The 23,120-nt window shown below is 35.5% G+C and overlaps 1 protein-coding gene and 1 long non-coding RNA gene across 2 annotated transcripts in view; one reads left to right on the top strand and one right to left on the bottom strand.

Moving 5' to 3' along the window:
* LOC311596169 overlaps positions 1-23,120 on the bottom strand; it is a 156,825-nt gene that overhangs the window by 96,976 nt on the left and 36,729 nt on the right. The window lies entirely within an intron of this gene.
* On the top strand, positions 16,860-17,318 carry LOC311595927 (large ribosomal subunit protein eL31-like). The gene has a single exon (XM_084779034.1). It carries the CDS (start codon positions 16,906-16,908, stop codon positions 17,281-17,283), a length of 378 nt encoding a protein of 125 aa, XP_084635160.1. The 5' UTR covers positions 16,860-16,905; the 3' UTR covers positions 17,284-17,318.

The following is a 23,120-nucleotide window of genomic DNA, read 5'->3' as shown; positions in this document are numbered from 1 at the left end:
AGATCAATTTACTTTTGTCACAGTTTGTCAGTTAGGATTTTTTTATTCCTCCCTAGCCACAAAGTCTCTTTTCTGTTTTCAATTTTTCTATCCTATGCCTATACTTCTACCATTTTCCCTTGGCCTGGTTCCTCCTGGCAAGACTCTTCTCCCAATAGTACCTGGGATAGTCAGGATCAGAGTATTCCTCCTTTTCTATCCAGTTTATTTTTTCTCTGCTCCTTCACAAGTCGTAAAGAGGATCTCTTAGTGATCTCCAAGGAACTGGGTGGTCCTCGTTCATATCTGCCAATATGTGGTATTCTATCATAGCAATCACATTGTCTTCTGACCTAGGATTATTTCATTCAGTTTGAAATTGCGTTTACAAAATTATAGAATAAACCACCTCAAGGAACACAAGATGACCATTGGTCATGTTTGAAGATGTTTCAGCCCTCAAACAGCTAACTGTCTTGTTTTCACTTGTAGGGGCAGAGTGGAATGGGAGAAGGTTGTGGTATGGCAAATTTCCTCACTTGTTTGTCTGGTAGCTAGGAGAAACATGAAAGGGTTAGAGGAAAAATGTAAACGTCAAAGATTACCCTACAAGGTCTTATTCCCTTCAACTAGACCTCATCTCCTAATAGACTGTAGCAGATGAGCTCATTGATCAGCAAAGCCATATACCAGTCACTACTCAGCAGTGCTCCCAAGCAGGGCATAAGAACCACAGGGCACATCTATACCAACTGCAACATTAAGTTTCTCAGTATATTAATGACAGTCACCACAGTATAAATTTTCTGTGAATTTCTCCTGCTGACATCACTGTTTAGCATTGGAGTGCTATTTGTTTCTTCTTTCATTAAATAACTACCTTTGGCTATCAAAATGTCCTTTACATTAAAATTTTCCTTATTCAAACTTCTGTTGTGCTTTCTGTCTTTCACCTGAACCCTCATTGATTTGGGTGGATAAATGAAGATTGTTTCTTTATAGCAACCATTTTCAATTTTTCATTAAATGGAAACTTTGTTAGCTAAGATCTGCAGCTATTTAAAGGATATGTCTCGTCTCTTGCATTTTTATCTTCAGAAAATCAATGTCATCTTCTCTATGAACAAAAATGGAATCAAACTCCCATTTTCATTATTCATTTATTGGCACTGATTGTATCAGTCTCATATGCAAGGTAAATGAGGAATGGTCGGATACAGATCATTGAGCTATCCCTCAGAATGAGTTTTTAATTGTTTTCTTGTTTTTATAAATCTATTGTATTTAATAGATAGGTAATATCTAAAAAAGTCTATGTCCAATAATTGAATATTTGAAATAAATTTCTGTATCGTAAAGATGTTGAGATGTAACTATTGTGTGTTGTTTATCTACAGGAATACTAGTAAAAACAGTTAGCTGACAGTGGTAGCACATTCTGTAAACCAAGCATTTGGAGGTTGAAACAAGAGGATGCTAAGTACCAAGCCACACTAGACTACATAATAAGTTCTTGCCTCAAGAAAAACTAAAATAAACTCAATTTTTGCTTCAGAAATCAAAAGCAAGTCTATCTTCTTCAGTTAGCTGCAGGTTCAATCCCTCTCGCCAGGTCCTGCTGTAGTTAGTTTTTGAAGCTCTCAGCCTGAATTACAGAATTTTGAGTCTAAATGGGAAGGAAAACTAATCAGTAGTGTTTGCCTATGTCCCAGGAACAACTCATTTTCTAACTTTAGTCCTTTCCCTCCCCCCAACCCATCCCACTTTTAGTCTTTACTCTCAGTTCCACTATTAGACTTCCAGCCAAAATGCTGGGAATATAAAGTTCTTTTCCCTATTCCTTGAAGTAAAATAAGAAAGAGGAATGAGGACATTTCGCCCAGTGGCTTGTTTGCCACATTTGAAGCCATCTCCATAAGGAAGTTCTTTGATGCTCATCATCCTTTTTGAGGTAGACTGGGTGTTTCCAGGAGTTAACCTGTCTCATTGTCAGTGAATATTTAAAATAATTTTTTAAAAAACATTTTAAAATTCCATATTCAGTATGTCTCTGAGGTTTTTGAAGACATTATCTAACTATTTTACCTTATCTTTCTGTAGAATCATATCTTTCTGTTGAACCTAAGGGCAAGCTTAGATGCAGGCAGAGTCGATGGCCAAACTCTTCCAAGACAGGGCAGTCCTCAATAGGTCGTACCTCACAAATATGTCTGTCAGATATATTGGGCCAGAAGGCTGAAGAGGATGCTCCAACATTATAGAGAGTTTTGGGTGACTATTCAGGTAGCAAACTGTCTCTGTCAGCTTCTCATTTGGAAAGTCACTAACCTGCACTCCCGGTATACTCTAGTAATTAATTTTATTCCTTTCAAGTCTTTGATGGAGCTGAAGACCAGATAGTTTAGTTTTACAATTAAGCTTAGTTGTTTAGGAGTTAAGATATTTTTAGGTCTAGATAGATGTTTTAAGTTGATAATGATGAGATATGCTAGATATTGATTTACATTTAGAATTTTAGACACACCAAGATAGGAAAGATGTTTTCTTCAAGGCTGTCAAATACAAATAGCCAAAACACTAAGAATGTAACATTTATATAATTCCTGATTGTGTTGTGGTTCTTCTTTCTGTAGGTAGTTTATTGTATGTATGTGTAATAATATAAATGTGTATGCAAAAGATAAAAATTATTTTTAAAAAAGAATAAGAAAAAGAGAGTGTGTCACATTCATCTGATAATACTGAGCTCCTTCAGAAAACACAGCCATGTACTTCATTTCTTTCCTCCTTATACCCTGCTGCTGACAGAAATAGAGACTGAAGTTAAAATAGGCTGTGTTTGCGTGCATGCATGCATGTGCGTGTGTGTGTGTGTACATTTGCCTGTATGACCCACCAGGCAACATGCGTGCATGTGGAGGTCAGATAAGAACTACCTAGCCATATAGGTCCTGGAGATCAAACTTGGGTCATCAAATTTAGGGTCATGATGAGTCGTGTTACTGTCCCCTTAAGCAGGCTCATCTTAGCTAGGCTCTAAATAAATCCAAAAGATCCTTGGAGGTTTTCCAAATAAAACACCATGGTATTTTCTGGAAAGTTTTATAAAAGGTCTGCCTTAGAATGACCAGATTATAAAGAGGACTTTCAGTATTAATCATCCATGGACTATGACTACAGAACCAAATCACCTTTTTTTAAAAAAATGTTGAATCTATACCAAAAACTGATAATTATTTTAATAAGATTTTCTCTGGAAGGAAAGCAAACCATAGATTATGAAATGGATACAAGTTGATGCCAGTAAAGAAAGGTTATGCTAAAGATTGTCCTTCTGAATAGATGATTTTTATACTCAATATCCTCGTATTTACAGCTGTAAGAAGATTAACAGAAAATAACTGTCAATAAAATCTAGAATGGAAAAGCACTACTAAGGAGAAAACTATCATATGTCTTCCAGTGTTCAGGTTCTATAATGACCTCAGCAGGGTGATTAAGGTGCCACCACTCAGCTTCCAGGTGTAACAAGGCATATGCTACACTTCCTACCTTGCTGTGCATCGCCACGTTCTTGGCAACTAAAACCACTAATAAACTTTTATTGCATCCTATATGTACAACTATGGATTTGTTGTTGGAATAAATGCTTAGTATCACAATGAATCTTTTATTACTTATTTCATTGATCTCCTAATAAATTTTTAAGAAATGTAAGTTTAAATAGGAATCCATAAAATAAAAACATTAAGGAATCATAATAAGCATTGATTACTAAAAAAATATCTAAGGGCTATTTATTTTTCTACTTGGTTAAGTGTCTAAGCACACTTATCCATTGTCATAGCTAAGAAGATTTGTGAATTCAAATTCAGATATCTTTGGACACAAAGGCCATGTAATTTATACTATGCCATGTTTTTCAAATATATTTTTTAAACTTTGATGCTTATGGAAACAAAACTGAGTAGAGTGAGTTAGTACTATTGATGCCTTTAATTTTATGAAAAATTTAGTTTAATATACAAAGCAATGGGTTTGTCATAGCATCTACAGACACATAGATCATTATTCTTTGTTCTAGTATGCAGGGTAATGTTATGTAATATTGCTGCTTGTCATTCAAAGATACTGATGAAATAGTTGAAAATATGTGCTTTGAGTATTTGCTTGTATTTTATGCACATTACTTGGTGTGCATACTTGACTCCATTATTTGTAAAGACTATACACGTGATTGTTTTATATTCTATTATTTGGTAAGCATGAAGATGCTTTCCCAAATCAGAGAAAAGGGAGTTCAAGGATAACATCTGTCTCATTGGCAATGCTTTTCTTACTTTCCAGTTTAGACTTTTAATTACTTTTGGATTCAGCACTTCATAGACAGACTGAATTTATGACTTTTTTCTTTTTCTTCATTTGTATAATTAACTAAATTCCAAGTAACATTAATGATGAATAAAACTGTGTCTTTATAAAGTTAAACAAGCTCATTTTACATGCTTCTGCATCTTCACTGTAGTGTTAAGCCCCTTTTTATGATATATGGTAATTGGAATAAGACATAGTGCTTCTTCCTGTAGAGATACACTATGTGGCTGAATGCCACCACAGCTCCTGCCTGGCTTTGCTTCATGCCTAGAAACATGATTTCTTTCTTAATTAAGTCTTAACATGCCAACAGTTTTCCTTACTGTGAAACTGCCCCAGGCCCTTCTTACTGGGGGCCTCTATAGGTTATACTACTATGAATAAAGTTTTTATATCTTACAAAATTAGAGTCTTTCTGATGGGAAATTACATCCTTAGTCATCAATGTATGAACTTACCATCTTAAGTGTCTTATATATTGCTATACTCTTTAGCATGCTTATTTAAATTGAGTTATTTTATCTTAATAAATTATACCACAGAATAAATTTTTGTCTTTATTTTAGCTTATCTAAACCAGTTTTACAATTTGAAGGAAATAAATTCACTGATAAAATACACGTTAAAAACTGTGGACAAACAAATAGATTTAGGTGGTATGTCTAAATTTTATAGAAAACTAAAAGAAAAAATGCTAAAAGCAAAAGAATACCCAGAATTATTTAAGTATCCCTGTAGTAACTGAAAAAATATCAAGAAATGGTGACATTAAGAACAAAAAGCAAATGGGCAGATCTGGGCCGAGGGGTCCTGCTCAAACTATGGCACCAGCCAAGGACAATATGTGCAGTAAACTTCGAACTCCTACCCAGATCCAGCCAATGGACAGGACATTCTCCACAGCTGAGTGGAGAGTGGGGTCTGACTTTCACACGAACTCTGGTGCCCCCTATTTGACCACGTCCCCTGGATGGGGAGGCCTGGTGGCACTCAGAGGAAGGATAGCAGGCTACCACGAAGAGACTTGATACCCTATGTCTTTTGATCATTTCATCCTGGTGTGGCTGCCTTGACAGGACATTGTGAAAGAGGAAGTATGCAATCCTGATGAGACTCGAAGTGCTGGGCGGGTTTTTGGGGGTCTTCCCTTTTCTGAGAGGCAGGGGAGAGAGTCTAGGGATATGAGAGAGGGACCGCGGAATGGGAGATGAGGGAGAGGAAGGAGGGGGCTACGACTGAGATGTAAAGTGAATAACTAAATGTTAAAAATCTTGTATAGAGATTATTTATTGACAGTTTCATGTATACACATATGAGTCACATTATGATCATTATCATATGCTCTCTCTAACCTCTCACCTCTATTGCTCTCTCTGTTCCTTACAAGTCTTCTGCCACAGCTCTGATGTATATTTATTGATACTGTCATTGATTTTGTTTTAAGACCCACCAATTTTAACCAGGATCGTCTGTGTGAATATAGGTTTTGCACTATCCCCTGAGCCTGATTGAGAGGTTTGAGGTTTTTCAGGTTTAGGGGAGAATATTTTTCAGATGTGTAATATTGTGTTTCTAGCTGCAATATTTACATCAGGACAAGCATCAATAAAAGTGGTACCTCAGTACATTTGCAATATGTCCAGAAACAGTTAGGAGGGCCCTTCTATCATTACCAGGATCCTGACTGTAGAATTGTGCTTATATTCTTACTGACATAAATTAAATTATAAATAAAATATGCTACCACATTGTACACCATAAATATTTTAATGGTATTCTTTTGTTTAAAAGTTTTCATTGACTGGCAAGTTAGAAGCTTAGGATGCTTGGCAAGTGTATTGTTTTAATTTTGGAACAGAACCAAAGATATGAGGCCTTTTGGGTGTGGTTTGGATTTTCTGTGCTAGGAGAAAGAGAATATTTCTCACATGTGAGTCAGTTAAAAAGATCAATTAGTTAAATATATCAGTGAACTAAAGTCCACCTTGAACATCTGTTCAAATTCAAAAACAAATGTCAATGTGTATGGATCGATTAGGTAAGAATCTTAACTCATCTGACCTTTCAGAGAAACGTTCCTAGGCATTTAATGTAGAAGACGGTATCCCCCAAAAGATTTGATAAATGTCAAAGGATATGCTTGAGTGCTTTTTGAAATTTAGTTTTCAATGATTACTTATGACCAGAATTTAAAATAATTTGTAAGAAAATTCATAGCTGGCACTCATCTAAAGTCAGGCAAAAGTCCTTTAAATTCTACAGTATTTTTCTTTAATTCAACTACCAGCTTCCAATACCTCTCTGGCTCCTCAATTCCACAGAAGGAAATAGATAATAGAAGTAAGCAACTCTCCCCTTACTCTTCTTCCCTGTTTTCAGGAGTTTATACCTTATCAAATAAAGAAAATATCTTAATGACAACTAGGAAGAAACCATCTTCGTGGAAGTTGGGACATTTAACTCTAAAGAGCAGAACAAAAAAAAAAAAAAAAAAACAAGGACAGAAAAAATTTAAATTAAAGAGACAAAAAAAGCAGAAATTTTTAAAAGTCAAAATAACTGAATAATTAATAATAATAGTAATAGTAATAATAATAAAACAAAAGGCCTCCCACTATGTCAGAAAAATAACTAATCTTTGTGAGCAAATACTAGACTATAAAACCAGTTTTGGTCCCCCTGGAAGTTATAAATATCATATTTTTTAATCATATGAAGATGAAAGTACAGAAGGGATAACAATGTAGCTACAACATAGGAAAAGGCAAGAGAGAAATAATTTCCTTTGAGGTATGTGATTAGCTTCATGAAATCTCAGAAGTAAAAATTTCTACAGACTATGGAAAAATAAATTTGAGTGGGTTCACTTTACTAGAAACTAGGCAAGATGACTCACACATTCTAAAATACATTAGGTATAATTTTCAGCCTACAAAATATTCAGGTTCCACACCAATAAGATTTAATTAAAGATTTTCTTCCATTTAAACCTAGTTTTGTCAATAATATCAAATCACATTTGTGTTATTCTCAGTACACTTTTTTCTATATCTACTTTAAAACACATATTAATGTTGCATCATACGTTTTCATTTCATATAAAAATTTCTAGCCACTTATATGCACTATAGACTTTGTTCACTCCTCTAAGGGTTTGTAGTTCCTTACTGAAATAAATTACAAATGATCTGTATCATATATTCCAAATACTAAGATATATTTTTATAAAACATATAGCTGATTCTGATGAAATTGTTGTGTTTATATGAATTCTAGAATACTTGATTTTAATGTGAGAATTTTTCACCTCTATGCCTTGACAAAAAAAAATTATGTCAGTAGGCTATTATATGCCACACCATTAATTTTAATGTCTAATACTTATTAAGACTATCCAGGAGGTAAGTACATGAATATTCATTCCACCATGCCTAAGTATGTAAGCTAACAATGTCTCTAGATACTTTTTTGAGAAAGACATTATCCTCACAGAGGAATGGTTGGCTCTTGTGTGATACAAATTTTCTTGGAGCTCAATGACTTAAAACCTAGTCAATGATCATTACTTCCTTAAATATCAACAATTTGAGTCACATATTTCAACTCTTAAGTTACACATGTTATTTTTCAAAGGAGAGTCTGTTTAATTTTTCCTATAGAATACATCTCCAAGTGTTTGTTTTTCTAAGGTGCATTGCATATAATTGTTGCCTAACTGTAGGATAAAAGAGAAAGATATGGTTGAAAATCTGTTTACATATGTCTCCATCCATGTTCAACTTCCACATATCCAACACACATAAACATGCTGTTATTTTCTGAAATCTTTCATAGGCTTTGCGAAGTCAAGGATAATATCTATATTCATGTAGTGTAATGATGTAAAGAACTAATCTTTCTATTGGCTACTCTTGAAAATGTGCCAATCTCTTTATTGTGTTTTCAAAATTAATAAGTAATTTTATATATTGAATAAAGTTTAGAGAGAAAAACACCTAAAATAGAATATGTATTGAAATAATGGTCTATGGGTTCCTTGATGAAGCAGATTGACTAAATGAGCTAAATGTGTCACTTTAATGGATAGAGCACAATATGGTCTTCTTAAATATAATGCCTATGTTTTTTTAAAAGAATATAGGGATAACTTCTTGGCCTGGTGGTAGTGGCACATGCCTTTAATCCTAGCACTCAAAAGGGAGAGACAGGTGAATCTCTGTGACTTCCAGGCCAGCCTGGTCTATGTAGGGAGACCCAGGACAGCCAAGGCTACACAAAGAAAACCTGTCTTGAAAAACAAAACAAAAAGCCTAAATAGGATATTTTCTCACTATTTTTTAGAAAGTTTCTTCATTCTCTGTCAGTATTTATGGTTTAAAGACTAAGTAAATGATAAAAATGAGAATTGCTTATTACAGGGCAAAGGGGTAAGGGAGATGTCTCAGTTCTGGGATTATTTGCTATCTGAGACTAAAGATAATAGTTTAGATCTCCAGAAGCCAAGTTAATGGAAGACAGGCAGACAGGTCGACAGGCAGATAGGCATGGGAGCCAGCCTGCCTGCAACAGAGCAATCTGACTAGCAATATTAGCCATAGTAAGTTTGGCTGAGAGCTCCAGAATCAATAAGTATTGTGAAAGAACAACCAAGGATGACTCCTGATACCAATGCCAGGCTTTCACATGAATGCACAAACACATATGCAGTTTCACACCCCAAACTCGCATGCGTGCACATGACACACACATAAAAAATAAGAGAAATAAAAAATGATATGATAAAAAGTATAGGAAGAAAGACACTGGGTATTGTGATAGTGCTCATTCTTTATTTCTGCTATGTGGCTTGAAGTTTTGGTATTTGTTTCATAATGATATTGTCTGCCTGTATTTTTACTCACATGACTCAAATTCATATTTCCTATAATACATTATGCAATATCTGCTTTTGTAATGCAGATTATGGCTCATACTTTAAGACACTGCACATTTTAACTATGAAAAATAAAAACATAATTAATATATATTTGAGAAAATGCTATTTTAACCACATATTATATTATTTAGTCAATAAAATATATGCTAGTGATAGGAGAAACAAGATGTAAAGAAATGGAAAGTCACCTCAGCATCCATCTACTCCCAAATACGACTTAAATCATATGTACATAAATATAAAAGCTCTCTTTGAGAAAAATGGAAAAACCATTGGTCATTAATATTTATGAAAGAATTAACTTTTATTTTAATGAAGCAGATTTAGAATGTTACAGTGGACAATCTCTAATCTGTTTCCAATTTATTTTCAAGCATAGACTTTCCAAATCTAACAATATACAAGCAGGTTATAACTAACGCTAACTTTAATGATGAACATTGGCAGCATCTTTAAATTGGTCTGGCACAAACTAACAAATCTAAAAAGTAAACTGACAGCAATAGATATCATATAATGATTCCTGACAGCCAAAGCTAATAAAACTTGAAGGTAAATGTAGTTGGTCATTACTCTTTCTAATAATGACAAATTCCTATTTCTGGCCACCCAGAACTATTTTTAAATTAATGTTATTATTTACCTTTTCTTTGCTGAAAAGATAGAGTATGGTTTTCATACCCAACTACTCAACACTACTTTTATACCTATGACAAAGTAGGCTTCATCCTAGACATGCAGGGATGATTCAATATATGGAAATCCATCAATATAATCCACCATATAAACAAACTGAAAGAAAAAAAAACATATGATCATCTCCTTAGATGCAGAAAAAGCAGACAACATCCATTATCCATTCATGTTTAAAGTCTTGGAGACATCAGGGATACAAGGCACATACCTAAACATAATAAAGGCTATATATAGTAAGCGAATAATCAACATCAAAGTAAGTAGAGAGAAACTCAAAAGAAATTCCATTAGCAGGGACTAGACAAGGCTGTCCGCTCTCTCCATATCTCTTCAATATAGTACTCGAAGTTCTAGCTATGGCAACAAGACAAAAGGAGATCAAGGGGATCCATATCAAAAAGAAAGAAGTCAAAGTATTGCTATTCACATATGATAGTGTCCATAAGTGACCCCCAAAATTTCATCTGAGAACTCCTACAGCTGATAAACATTTTCAGCAAAGTAGCTGGATATAAAATCAACTCAAAAAAGTCAGTAGCCCTCCTATATAAAAATGGCAAATGAGAATGAGAAAGAAATTAGGGAAACTACACCATTCACAAAAGCCACAAATAATATAAAGTATCTTGGTATAACTCTAACCAAGCAAGTGAAAGATTTATATGAAAATTTTTCAAGTCCCTGAAGAAGGAAATTGAAGTATATATCAGAAGATGGAAAGACCTCCTATGCTCATGGATAAGGAAAATCAACATAGTAAAAATGGCCATTTTACCGAAAGCAATCTACAGATTCAATGCAATCCCTATCCAAATACCTACACAATTCTTTACAGACCTAGAAAGATCAACTCTCAAATTCATATCAAAAAAAAAAAAAACAGAATAACTAAAACAATCCTTCACAATAAAAGATCTTCCAGATGAATCTCCATCCCTAATCCCAAGTGGTAGTATAGAGCAGCAGTAATTAAAATGGCATGGTGCTGGCATAGAAATAGGCTGGTTGACTCAGAAATAAATCCACACACCTGTAGACACTTGATTTTTGACAAAGAAGCCAAAGCAATTAAGTAGGAAAAAGGTAGCATCTTCAACAAATGGTGCTGGTCTAACTGGATGTCTACATGTAGAAAAATGCAAGTAGATCCATATTTATCACCATGCACAAAACTAAAGTCCAAGTGGATTAAAAACCTCAACATAAAACCTTACACACTAAATGTGTTAGAAGATAAAGTGGGGAATAGCCTTGAAGTCATTGGCACAGGAGACAACTTCCTGAACAGAACACCAACAGCTCATCCTCTAAGATCAAAAATTAATAAATGGGACCTCATGAAACTGAAAAGGACACCATCAGCAGAACAAAAGAGCAGGCTACAGACTGGGAAAAGATCTTCACCAACCCTACATCTGACAAAGGGCTAATATCCAAAATATATTTTAAAAATCAAGAAATTAAACACCACCAAACCAAATAATTCAATTAAGAAATGGGGTTCAGAGCTAAATAGCAAATTCTCAACAGAGGGATATAAAATGACTGAGAAGCACTTAAATAAATACTCAATGTCCTTAATCATCAGGTAAATGCAAATTGTACAACCACTTTGGAACTCAATCTGGTGCTTTCTTAGAAAATTGGGAATAGTGCTACCAAAAGACCTTGCTATACCACTCCGGGGCATATACCTGAAAGATGTTCCACTATACAAGAACATTTGCTCAACTATGTTCATAGTAGTCTTATTTGTTATAGCCAGAATCTGAAAACAACCTCTATGTCCCTCAACCAAAGATGGATAAAGTAACTGTAGTGCATTTACACAATGGAATACTACACAGCTATAAAAACTAGGCAAGCAAATGGATGGAACTAGAAATGCTCATCCTGGGTGAGGTAATGCAGGACACATATGGTATATACTCACTTATAAGTGGATATTAGCCTAACATAGATATCCTCTGAGAGTCTCCACTGATTGGGGGATCAGGGCAGGTACTGGGACTCACTGCTGGACTCCAGGTGGGAGTGGGATGGAAGAATGCAGGCATGGAAGGTCTCAGAGGGCTCGGGAGACCCACAAGGAGACCATCAAGGCTGGTGGATCTGAACCCAGGAGGACCTGCATAAACTACTGTGCCACCAAGGACAATGCATGCAGTAAACCTACACTCCCTGTTCAGATCTAGCCGATTGACAGCTCATTCTCCACTGTTGTGAGGGGAGTGGGGATTGCCTCTGAAATGAACTCTGGTGTCCCTAAATTGATCACTTCCCCTTGTGGGGAGGCCCAGTGGCACAGAGAAGAGGACTCAGGCTGTCCAGATGAGACCTGATATGCTGTGGTCATGTGGTGGGGGAGGAGGTCTGCTTCTGTCAGAGGCCTAAGGGAGGGGCGTAGGCCAAAAGAGGGAGAGAGGATGGGAGTGGGAAGATACAAGTGAGGGGATAACAATTGGGATGTAATCTGAATAAATTATAATAAAAAATAAAAAACAAATAAAAAGATTTAAAATATATCTCAAGTTTGTATACGATATACTTTTTCATACTCTTTATCTTCTCCCACTACTCCTAGGTTCTTCACACTTTTCTACCCCCCACACACACACACACAACTTCATGTTCTTTCACCCTCTGCTCTTAACTCATAGGCAACTCTATCCTGGCTATGTTGAAATTTAGATTCCCCATGTATACTTCCTGAAATATCTTCCTTTTTATTCTCCTGTTAAACATTAATGTCAAACTGAAAAAATAAATGTTTGCACTGCAACCACAGGGCCCCATAGAGAGTGATGCCAGAATATTCTGGTCACACATTTATTTATGTTGCTTTAGGTTTTTTATTCCTATGTGGGTTTTTTATTGCTATTTTAATTATTGTTGTTGAACCTCTTCTTAGAATACTTATAGGTGAAAATGTTTAAGTCAGTTGTTAGGGAAAAAATCTGAAAAAAATCCATATATCCTATAGATCAGTTGTAAAATTGGCTACAATTACTTCTACACAGTGATTAACAATGGATAGCTGATTTCCAGACCAATTCAATTATTCTTGATATTTTACTACTAAATCCTAACAACACAGCACATCCTATAATACCAGTTATCTTTATTTTCTATTACTGATATATAGTAAGTTGATGATAGCAGAGACAAACACAGGTAATAGAAAAATACATAGATGATATTTGAGTTTGTTAAAATATATGCAAGACATCTACAAAAACACCAATAAATTGCCAGGGGGTATTATTGTATAAATATTAAGAAAATTTTTTTAAAATCTTGTAAGTGCAGAAAGAATATCTCCCCAAAGTTATTCTTGTGCTTAGTGGAATCATGAAACTTGACATATATGTACAAGATAAAATGCATTTGCATATGCTATTTTATTAATAGATCTTTTGCTAAATTATGTGGACAAATGTTTACAGTATTAGAATATATAATATGCAATCCTATGATATAGTTCTTACTGAAATACAAATATACCACTGGTAATAATTCTATTAATATCAACTATGCTTTATTATCTGAGAACTAAAGCTAAACATACATATGTATGTATGTATATGTGTTTATATAATGTGTATGTATATTATGGAATTTGAATAAAAATTTTCCTCTCATGAATTTAAGAATTTGAACATCTGGTCCCCAGTTAGTAGCACTGTATGGGAAGGTGGCTTAGCCTTGCTGAAAAAAAGCACAACACAGAGGACAGTCATTGAAAGATTGTGACCTCACTGCTGCCATAACGAATTCTTATCCTTCTGGGTTCATAAGGCAAAATGCTCTTCCCTTCTATAATTTACTTCTGGTCATGACATTTTATCACAACAGAAAAGTGTGTGTGTGTGTGTGTGTGTGTGTGTGTGTGTGCGCGCGCGCGCGCGCGCGCGCGGGGTGTTTCATGAGAGCAGAAATACTATTTATTTGGATATATATATAATTTAAGTAGATTTATGCCACATGGTGTGATAATACTTCTCCTAAGACTATATAGATAGATAGATAGATAGATAGATTAACAAAAACCCCAGCGTCAGGCATAAGAAACCTCTCCTGGGTTGTTGGTCAAGGGAGCCCAAGAAACTTCACAAGCAACACAGGTGATTGTTACTGCCCTTAGTTGCCTCCCAGATCTCAGAGATAAGCACCACACACTTCCAACACAGGACTTAGATGATTCAAACTGAAACTGATCTGTAACTGTCCTTCCTGTGGACTACCTCTCATAGTAACATAAGCAAGCTGCCAAGTAAGAAAAGTAATCAGTAGGCCTACTCAGCTCTAAAGCCTTTATACAACAATGACTAGCCTAGCTTTATCCTCAATGACAAAAATAATAGCAGTTTTATCTTGGGAGTAACAAGCATCTATCTAATTGAGCTCAAGGCCCATTCACTAGGAAATAATTCATGTCTGCTAACATAAGCTCAGCCAACTACCCATGGTTGAAGAAGTCACGGACCCTGGAGGGGTCCTAAGCCAGTATGATTTGTAATTATATTCTAAATACCCATATACCCACACAAAATGAAGGTCTTACCTGAAGAAGCTTCTTTTTATAATAGACAGACACTGCTACAGAGGTCTACAACTATAGAAATACATAGAATAGGTAACTGTGTGCTACTCAGGCTCAAGTGGTACATCTACAACACAAGCTCTACAGAGAAGGCTCAGGGAATATCATAGAAGAGCATGTGGGGAAACAGTGTAAGAGACAGAAGGCAAGACTCCTGCTGTGAGACAGTGCAGTTTTAACATGACAGAGTTAGTACACATGAAGTCTTAACAATGTAGTTGCTGATCAGGACCTACATAATGGACACACCAGTTCACACACAACATAGATGGGGAAATTTTCACAAGGCTTTGTGCTCCTGTATTGACTCCTCCATGGAGGAATACTGCTTACTGGATCTTTGGGCCTTTGTTCAGCTACCTTTCTTATACCTTCCAGAACCACCTGCCCAGATATGACACTCCCAACAGTGCTGTGGAGACTCCGATATCAATCATTAATAAAATGTCACATAATCTTGGATACACGTCAATTTGATGGAAGGATGTTTTTCAATAATGTAATCTCTTCCTTGATGATAAGTTTGTTTAAAGTTGATCAAAAGCTGACCAGCATACCAATCAATTAAGCTTATCCTTAGCAACATATTATCAAGTAAATTACTTCTTCATACCTCCAAAACTGCCAGTGGGGGTGAGGTTGGGGTACAACACTCTGAAGCTCTCCTTAGCTCTTAAATAGCCAAGCTGATAGCTTCTAGCTATCATATATGCTGGTTGTGGCTCTGGGCCAGAAGCTGGTAGCTTCTGCTGAGAAACTGAACTTTCTGTTAACTCCTTAACAGATGGAGTTGGTGGCTCTAGCATCTTGGGGCCTATGCTGATTACAGCAGGCAATCAAAGTGGGAAGGGAGGGAGCCAAAGCTGTCGGCTCTGGTAGCCAGAGCTGAGAGGAAAGTGTGCTGCTGCTGATGGTGGCTAGGCAGTAGAAAAAGAAAATAAGAATTCATACACACACACACTCACTCAGTGGAGGAAGCAAGCAGGCTCCAACCAGCAAGTTTCCACAAGCTTGTCTGTGATGGTGGCATTAATTTTATCCAGCATCACCTCCATGGGCCCTGGGGTGAGGTGCTGCTAGCAGGGGTGCTTAAACCTGTGGTTCTGCTGTTGGTTCCACCAGAGGATGTCTGCTAGCTTTTTTCACCTGGACTGCAAAACATCTAGGATGCCCTGAGGGAAAAGGGTAGTTAGGAATTGGGCGGTTCCTGGCCAGATGATGATGATGATGATGATGATGATGATGATGATAATGCAGCAACTGCTGCTGCTGCTGCTTTCACTGAATCAGCTCATACACACATAAGGACAATCAGACATGAAGACATATACACATTCACACATTAGGTGGATGAAGCAAGGCAAGCTCCAACAACTTCAAACATACATACATACATACATACATACATACATACATACGTACGTACGTACTTACAGACAATCAGGCAGGCAGACAGACACATATTTGGTGGGTGGTGAATGGAACAGAAGCCCCAGCTCCAAACAACAATGTTCATTTTTGTCCTAAGATTTGTATACTTTTTAAGGAAAAATTCTTTGCCTAAAAAGAAAAATTACCTCATAGCTATAGAAGCACTTATCACAGAAGCAGATGAAGTCATTGCACAGAGAGAGTTACAGCAGAGTTATTGATTACATGTTACTCTGTTAAAACTCATACCAAACAACATTTCTTATCTATGTCTTCATTCCACAAGTTGATTGTAAGTTCAGAACAACAGTTTTTTCATGTCATAGGTTAACAGGGTTTAAAGTTAACAAGGTCTAAGAAGTTACAGCAGGATTATTGTTTATATGTCTTTCCATTAAGACTAATATATAATGTTTTGTAGCTATACATGAGGTCATCAAAAGCTCAAAACAATAGTTTTTTATGTCACAGGTTAACAAGGTTAAGCAGGGCAAGCATACAGTAATAAGGTTTTTCCTATGTTACCTGGTTAGGTTACAATCTGTATTTTACCAAAAAACAGGTCATCTAACATATGTCTTATTTTTAAAATTTTTATAGGTAGATTGGTTAATTATTTATTCCCTGTTCACAGTTCATCTTATTATGGTGCATATCAAGACCAGATGATCTCATCTCCTAACCTAAAGTGAATGTTTACCTAGATCATAAACCTTTCCCAAGCCTATTCTTCTTCCTGGTACAAATTATGTGCTTGACGTATGAAAGTTCACAGAGCTCCTAGCAGTTTTTGCTGTCCTGAAGGAGACTTAAAATTACTTAAACCAGGCTTTTTTTCCTTCCCACAATCCCCCGTGCCGGTCCTTTCCAGCTTTAGCCCGACAGAATGGCTCCCGCAAAGAAGGGTGGCGAGAAGAAGAAGAACCGTTCCGCCATCAACGAGGTGGTGACCCGAGAATACACCATCAACATTCACAAGCGCATCCATGGAGTGGGCTTCAAGAAGCGTGCTCCTCGGGCACTCAAAGAAATTCGGAAACTTGCCATGAAGGAGATGGGGATTCCAGATGTGCGCATAGACACCAGGCTCAACAAAGCTGTCTGGGCCAAAGGAATAAGGAATGTTCCATATCGCATCCGAGTGCGTTTGTCCAGAAAGCATAATGAAGGTGAGGACTCCCCCAACAAGCTCTACACATTGGTAACTTACGTGCCTGTTACCACATTCAAGAATCTACAGACGGTCAATGTGGAGGAGAACTAACCTGCTGAGTGTCAAATAAAGTTAAGAACTGCCAAAAAAAATTACTTAAACCAAATAAGGAATTCTATAAAATAATTATCAGGAATTATGAAATTGTCAATTCATCTAAAAAGCATTATTTCATGCAAGTACATCTTCATATTGATCTACAGGAAATTTGCCCAACAGAGTGAAGCAATCACGTCAGAGCATAAACAGTGAAGATCCCCTCATGCTCAACTACACCATGCCAGATACATGAGACAAACATGTAAAGGTATATCAGCACCAAGAAGCAATCTTGGGTCCATGCCTTCAAGGAAACATTCATCATAGGCCATGCAAAATGGCGGGCTGTCTCCAGGAAGTTTACTTGCTCATTTCAGCCTTGCCTACATGACTAAGCTGAAGCCTTTATGGTTTGGGCTTTTGGAAGATTATATTGAAGAGGCTAGAAGCTTCCAGGCCTAGGTCTAGAGATATTTATATAGAAATGCTCTGGGCTTAGCCTAAGCCATGTATTAGTAAAGCTTGGATATGACTCTCATCTCATCCCCTCATCTGGGGGTATAAAAACAACATTTACACTCACTTGTTGAAGACAGTGGAAAGCATTCTAACACATAAATCAGATGATACTCATCTCTTGTTCAAATCTCTTTGGCAACTTTCATTCACTCACAATGTGACAGTGCTTGAGTTCCCTCAGCCCAAATTTTCTACCCAATCCTCTACTATTCTCTAGCTGTTCTGCCCTTGTTAGTGTTCCCTGTAGACTCCAGGCACACAAAAGCAAAATAACTGAAATTAATTAATGGCATGATGCACAGCATAAGCTGTTAAAACAATACAATAGATGAAACTGACTCACAAATTAATGAAAGAACTTACTCCTTTAATAGTTGAACTACTTTTATAATATTCTTTGCAATAAACCTTAACTTTTACACTTAACTCTTGATATTTTGTTAAAATTAATAGACTTGTAACAAACTCTATTTAGCAAATGAACAGTATATGCAAAAAATGATTCATTAGCAGAATTATGAAAGCTTTCGTACCTGGTAAGGCAATCAATGGAGCCTCTTTAGAAAGCATTTACCAAGGAATGTCCTTTTGTTTGATACTTATTCCATATATTCTTTCATAAGATCTTTTTATCCAAGGTTGCTCCATAAAACAGCTGCAGTATTACTCTGTGAAAATCCTCTTTTCACATTATTGTATTTTGAAAACTCAAATAATGTAATTGATCATATCTCTTATTTCAGAAATAGCTGACAATTACATTACATTACAGGCAATTTTTTAAAACCCAAAGAGATTATCTAAATATTAAAAATACTATATAAGCTATAAATGTATACATGCTCAACTACAACATGAAAATAAAATTTTATTTCTAAATGGTAACTGTATAACATACAGTATTCTTACACAGCTTGATATTTTCATTTTGCCTCTGTTTCATCTATCAGGATGATATAAAACCACTCAGTGATCAATGCAGACAACAAAATTCAACTTTTTTTTTAATATAAAACTATTTACTGACCACTGTTCACCATTATTTACAATAAAGTAAATATACAGTTGTATGGCATTCTGATACTACAGAGTTACTTTTCTGGCTCATTGAACCAAAACCAAATACTGAAAAGAATGATCCTACTAGTAAGAAATGAGTCCGAGTAAAGAAAAAGCATGCAGGTCATTAATTGATATTAGCAAAGTTTGCTCACTTGCTTATGTCAGCAGGTCTTAAATTGCCAACATCTCTAACCATGATTCCATCTCCACAGCAAACAAATTCCATGAATCATAACCTTTTAGTACAGATTTCAATTTTCTACAAAGCAATGGTCCACCAGAGAAACCTTTATATGCCCTAGCAGACCTAGACTTGCTCATAGACCAAGCTGACCTCTAAATCAGAGATCCATCTGCTTCTATAGTGCTGGCGTCAATGGCACGTGCCACCACACTTAAGTCTTGTCATTAAATCATACTACTACTTTGTCTAATTCCATTTTCTGAAGGGAGGGTTGGTGTGGACAAAATTTCATAAACTACTGTATTTACATAATAATACACAAATCCTGATGTAGTTGCTTTTAAAACTATCAATAAATGCCATGTGGCACACAAGAAAAAAAATAAATAAATAAAAATAAATTATAGACCCTGCTTAACTGGAAAGATTATGGTTTCAGAAAAAGTATTCACGATGGCAGAATCTCATCAACTTGTGTTTTTTTTCTTTAGTTCTTTTGAGTATTAAAAAACAAGACAAAACAAAAAACAGTTAAGTGTTTTATGCACACACATACACGCTCGCATACAAACAAAAAGTCCAGAATGATCCTTCTGTGTCCCAGTTAAAAATATGTTCTGATCGAGTAATGACTGTAAATTCTTCCCAGCATTTAAGAGAAGCTGCTCTTTCTTTTTCTTCAATAGCATGAAGAAATTCATTCAGTCTATCGCTGGCTTCTGAACATCTCAGAAATTGCAGTACATGAAAATACCTCAATGTTTGGGTAAGTTATAGGTTTACAATGTATTTGTTCAAAGGTTCTTTGTATTAGGCTTATGGGAAGAAAGGAATTTTCTTATCCTTCTTTAACAGTTTTTGAGTAGTTTCATTGTCTATGTGTCCTAATTGGAGATAATCCTCCAAGCCTTATTTCTTTATTGAATACCCAGAATCAAATCAAATTTCCGTAGCTTCAGGTCTGATCTTTCCACATATTGCTCAGATTTCTTTTTACTCTCTTAGGTAACATTTTTATTAAGCATACAAAATAAAGGATTTCACAGTAAGGACTTACTTTCAACTTCTGAGAGACAATCAAGAACACTACAATAATCTATATTAATTTGGGAAGTTCTTGAACTTTACTGATCAACTACTCAAATTTTTTTCTCATATCTGTTAGTGGATTACCTATTGCTAAAGGCCCTATATACCTTGGACACAAGATTCAGCAGATCTAAGCTAGATCTGGCACACGAGACTCCTCCTAAGGAATAACAGTCTTACTACCAGAAGGTGCAATGCAAGTTGGCAAGAGAGGAAAGAAATCAATAGTCCTGTCCACCTATGACACCTATAAACCACAATTACTATCATGGCAAGATATTCCTCAATGTTCAATAGTGGCATTTATATCTAATGGTAACTAATTGGATTTATATCTAATGAACTAATTGAACTTAAGATTTGCTCAATAAGAGAAAAATCATGCTTAGTACTAGAAACCCAGCTAACTATCCAGGGCTAGTGAGGTCATGATCTAAGAGAAGAATCTTATAATGCCACTTTACTAAACTGGTATAATCCTTAATTGCATTCTAAATGCATATCCTTAAACCCATGTGTGTTGACTAGTTTTATGTCAACTTGACACAAGATAAAATAAACTTATAGAAAGGAACATCAAGTAAGAAAATGCCTCCATAAGATTGGGCTGTAGGCAAGTCTGTAGGGAATTTTCTTAATTAGTGATTGATGGGGGAGAGTGCCACCACTGGACTGCTATAGGCTAATATATTTGAATCATTGGTCCCCAGTTGGTGGAGGTGCCAATGGGGGTGAGTTTTGAGGTTTCAAAACCCCATAACATTCCCAGTTAATTTCTCTCTGTCTTTCTTTCTCCTCTATTTTCTCTGTCTTCTCTTTCATCTTTCCCCTCTCTCTTCTCTTTCCTCTCTCTCATCTTTCTTTTTTTTTCTTTAAGATTTATTTATTATTATGTATACAGTGTTCTGCCTGAATGTACACCTGCAGGCCAGAAGAGGGCACCAGATCACATTATAGATGGTTATGATCCACCATGTGGTTGCTGGGAATTGAACTCAGTATCTCTGGAAGAACAGTAGTGCCCTTAACTTCTGAGCTATCTCTCCATCCCTCTGTCCTCTTTCTTATTCTCTCTCTGTTCTGTCTCCATCTTCTCTCCTGTCTCTTTTCTCTCTGTCTTACTCTCGCTAGCTTTGACTAGCTCTCTCATGCTCCCCCCCTGTGTGTGTGTGAGCATGTGTGTGTGTGTGTGTGTGTGTGTGTGTGTGTGTGTGTGTCTATGTGTGTGTGTGTGTGTGTGTGTGTGTGTGTGTGTGTGTGTGTATCTTTCATACTTGTGAATTAAAAGGAGGTTGTCAGCTACTGCTCCAGGTCAGTGTCTGTCTGTTGCTATACTCTCTGCCATGATGATCTAACTCTGTGGAACTGTAAACAAGCCCAAATAAACTCTTTTTTTTTTACTCTAAATTTCTTTGGTCACTAATGCCTCTTTATTGCAAAAGAAAAGTGACTAAGAATACGCAAAAGGAACAAAGTCAAATTTATTTAATTTTATAAAATTGTGTTAATTGATATTTTTGCTACTATGAATCCTGAGTTACACAAGTGAGGAAAATATGAGTAAAATGAATTTATCTTAGTACTAATAGTCATGCTAATATCAAATTAGAAATAGTTACTTGAGTGTCACAATTCTGAAACTTTTGGTTCATGGTTCTGGGCTGAAAATACCAGTCTGTTGTTTTCACAAAGAACATCAACCACTGTGTTCCCATCCATAGGAAACAGACACCAAGGGAAAGACTTGAAACACAACCCAACCAAACTCTTTATGTCCACTCAGTATTCATGGTAAATACAGGGAATGGAGTAATATATCAAAATATATAACCAAACTCTAGAGGATAAATGAACTGATTATTAATATACAAATTATATAAAGACTAAAAAAGATAAAAGAAAACATTTAAAGTACAAATATATATCAATAATTTAAGCTGTGTTTGATTTGTTTCAATAAGTAAAATATAAAAATTATTTTGGTATTTATTAGAAAATTGGAATAATGTACATTTTTGTTAGCAATTTGATTTTAACACTTTCCCTTTAAATGTCATTGCTACATTTATCAAAATAATGTCATTAAGCTTTGAGATAGATTCAGAAATACAGATAGATTAACATGAACGTGAATGAAAGAATGAAGAATAAGAATATGAACATAATAGTATGGTTAGTAAAGATCACCTCTGGGTGATGATGATTATTAATCACTGAGAAAATGCATGACTTATCAGACTATTCTGTTAGTTTTATACATGGTTGGAATCTTTTATAATAAAAATTTAAAAATATAATACTACATATAATGTCTGTGCTCTATCTTTCTATATATTTTAAAGATTAATCCTTTATTTCTATTAATGAATCCACTAAAAGATGATGACAATTATTAAAGATAAGCTTTACCCTTTCAACATAGAACCATGTAAATTTTATGTAATAAGTGATGGACATTTTCCTGTACTGCTTTTCAACATTCACCTAAGTATTGAACTAGTAAATCTTAACATTACAAACCAGAAACATCTAGAAATTGAATCTAAGTTATTCAAATTGCCATTTTCAAATATTTTTAGTATTACTAGATTTCTGGTTACAATAAAGGGCCAGTAGTTCTTTGGATATTCCAAGGTTATCCATTTTAGCTGATGGCTTGTTTTTATTCAGAGTTACTCAAAGTCCACAGAAAAAGCCTTACTGTCCCAAAGAATTATTTATTACCTTTAGCAGATTTATCCAAAAGTTTATAAAGATTATCACATGATAAAAGAGAATCATGAGAGGGAATGACCTTTGATCTGAGAAATGTAATTTGTATATACTTAAGAACTCACTATATAACCTCTTATAACTCTACACAATATTGCATATTACATTATACACCTTTTCATCTACATAATATTTATGCAGACAGATAATTAGATGGACTTCTTTGATTAATACAAAAGAAGTTACTTTGCAGTCTGGTATGTTGTAGCACATCCATACATCC

This window comes from Acomys minous (genome assembly GCF_964271855.1).
Source record: "Acomys minous genome assembly, chromosome: 4".
Classification (NCBI taxonomy): Eukaryota; Metazoa; Chordata; class Mammalia; order Rodentia; family Muridae; genus Acomys; species Acomys minous.
Note: the sequence above shows the minus strand (reverse complement) of the source record. Positions and strands in the feature narration are given on the sequence as shown.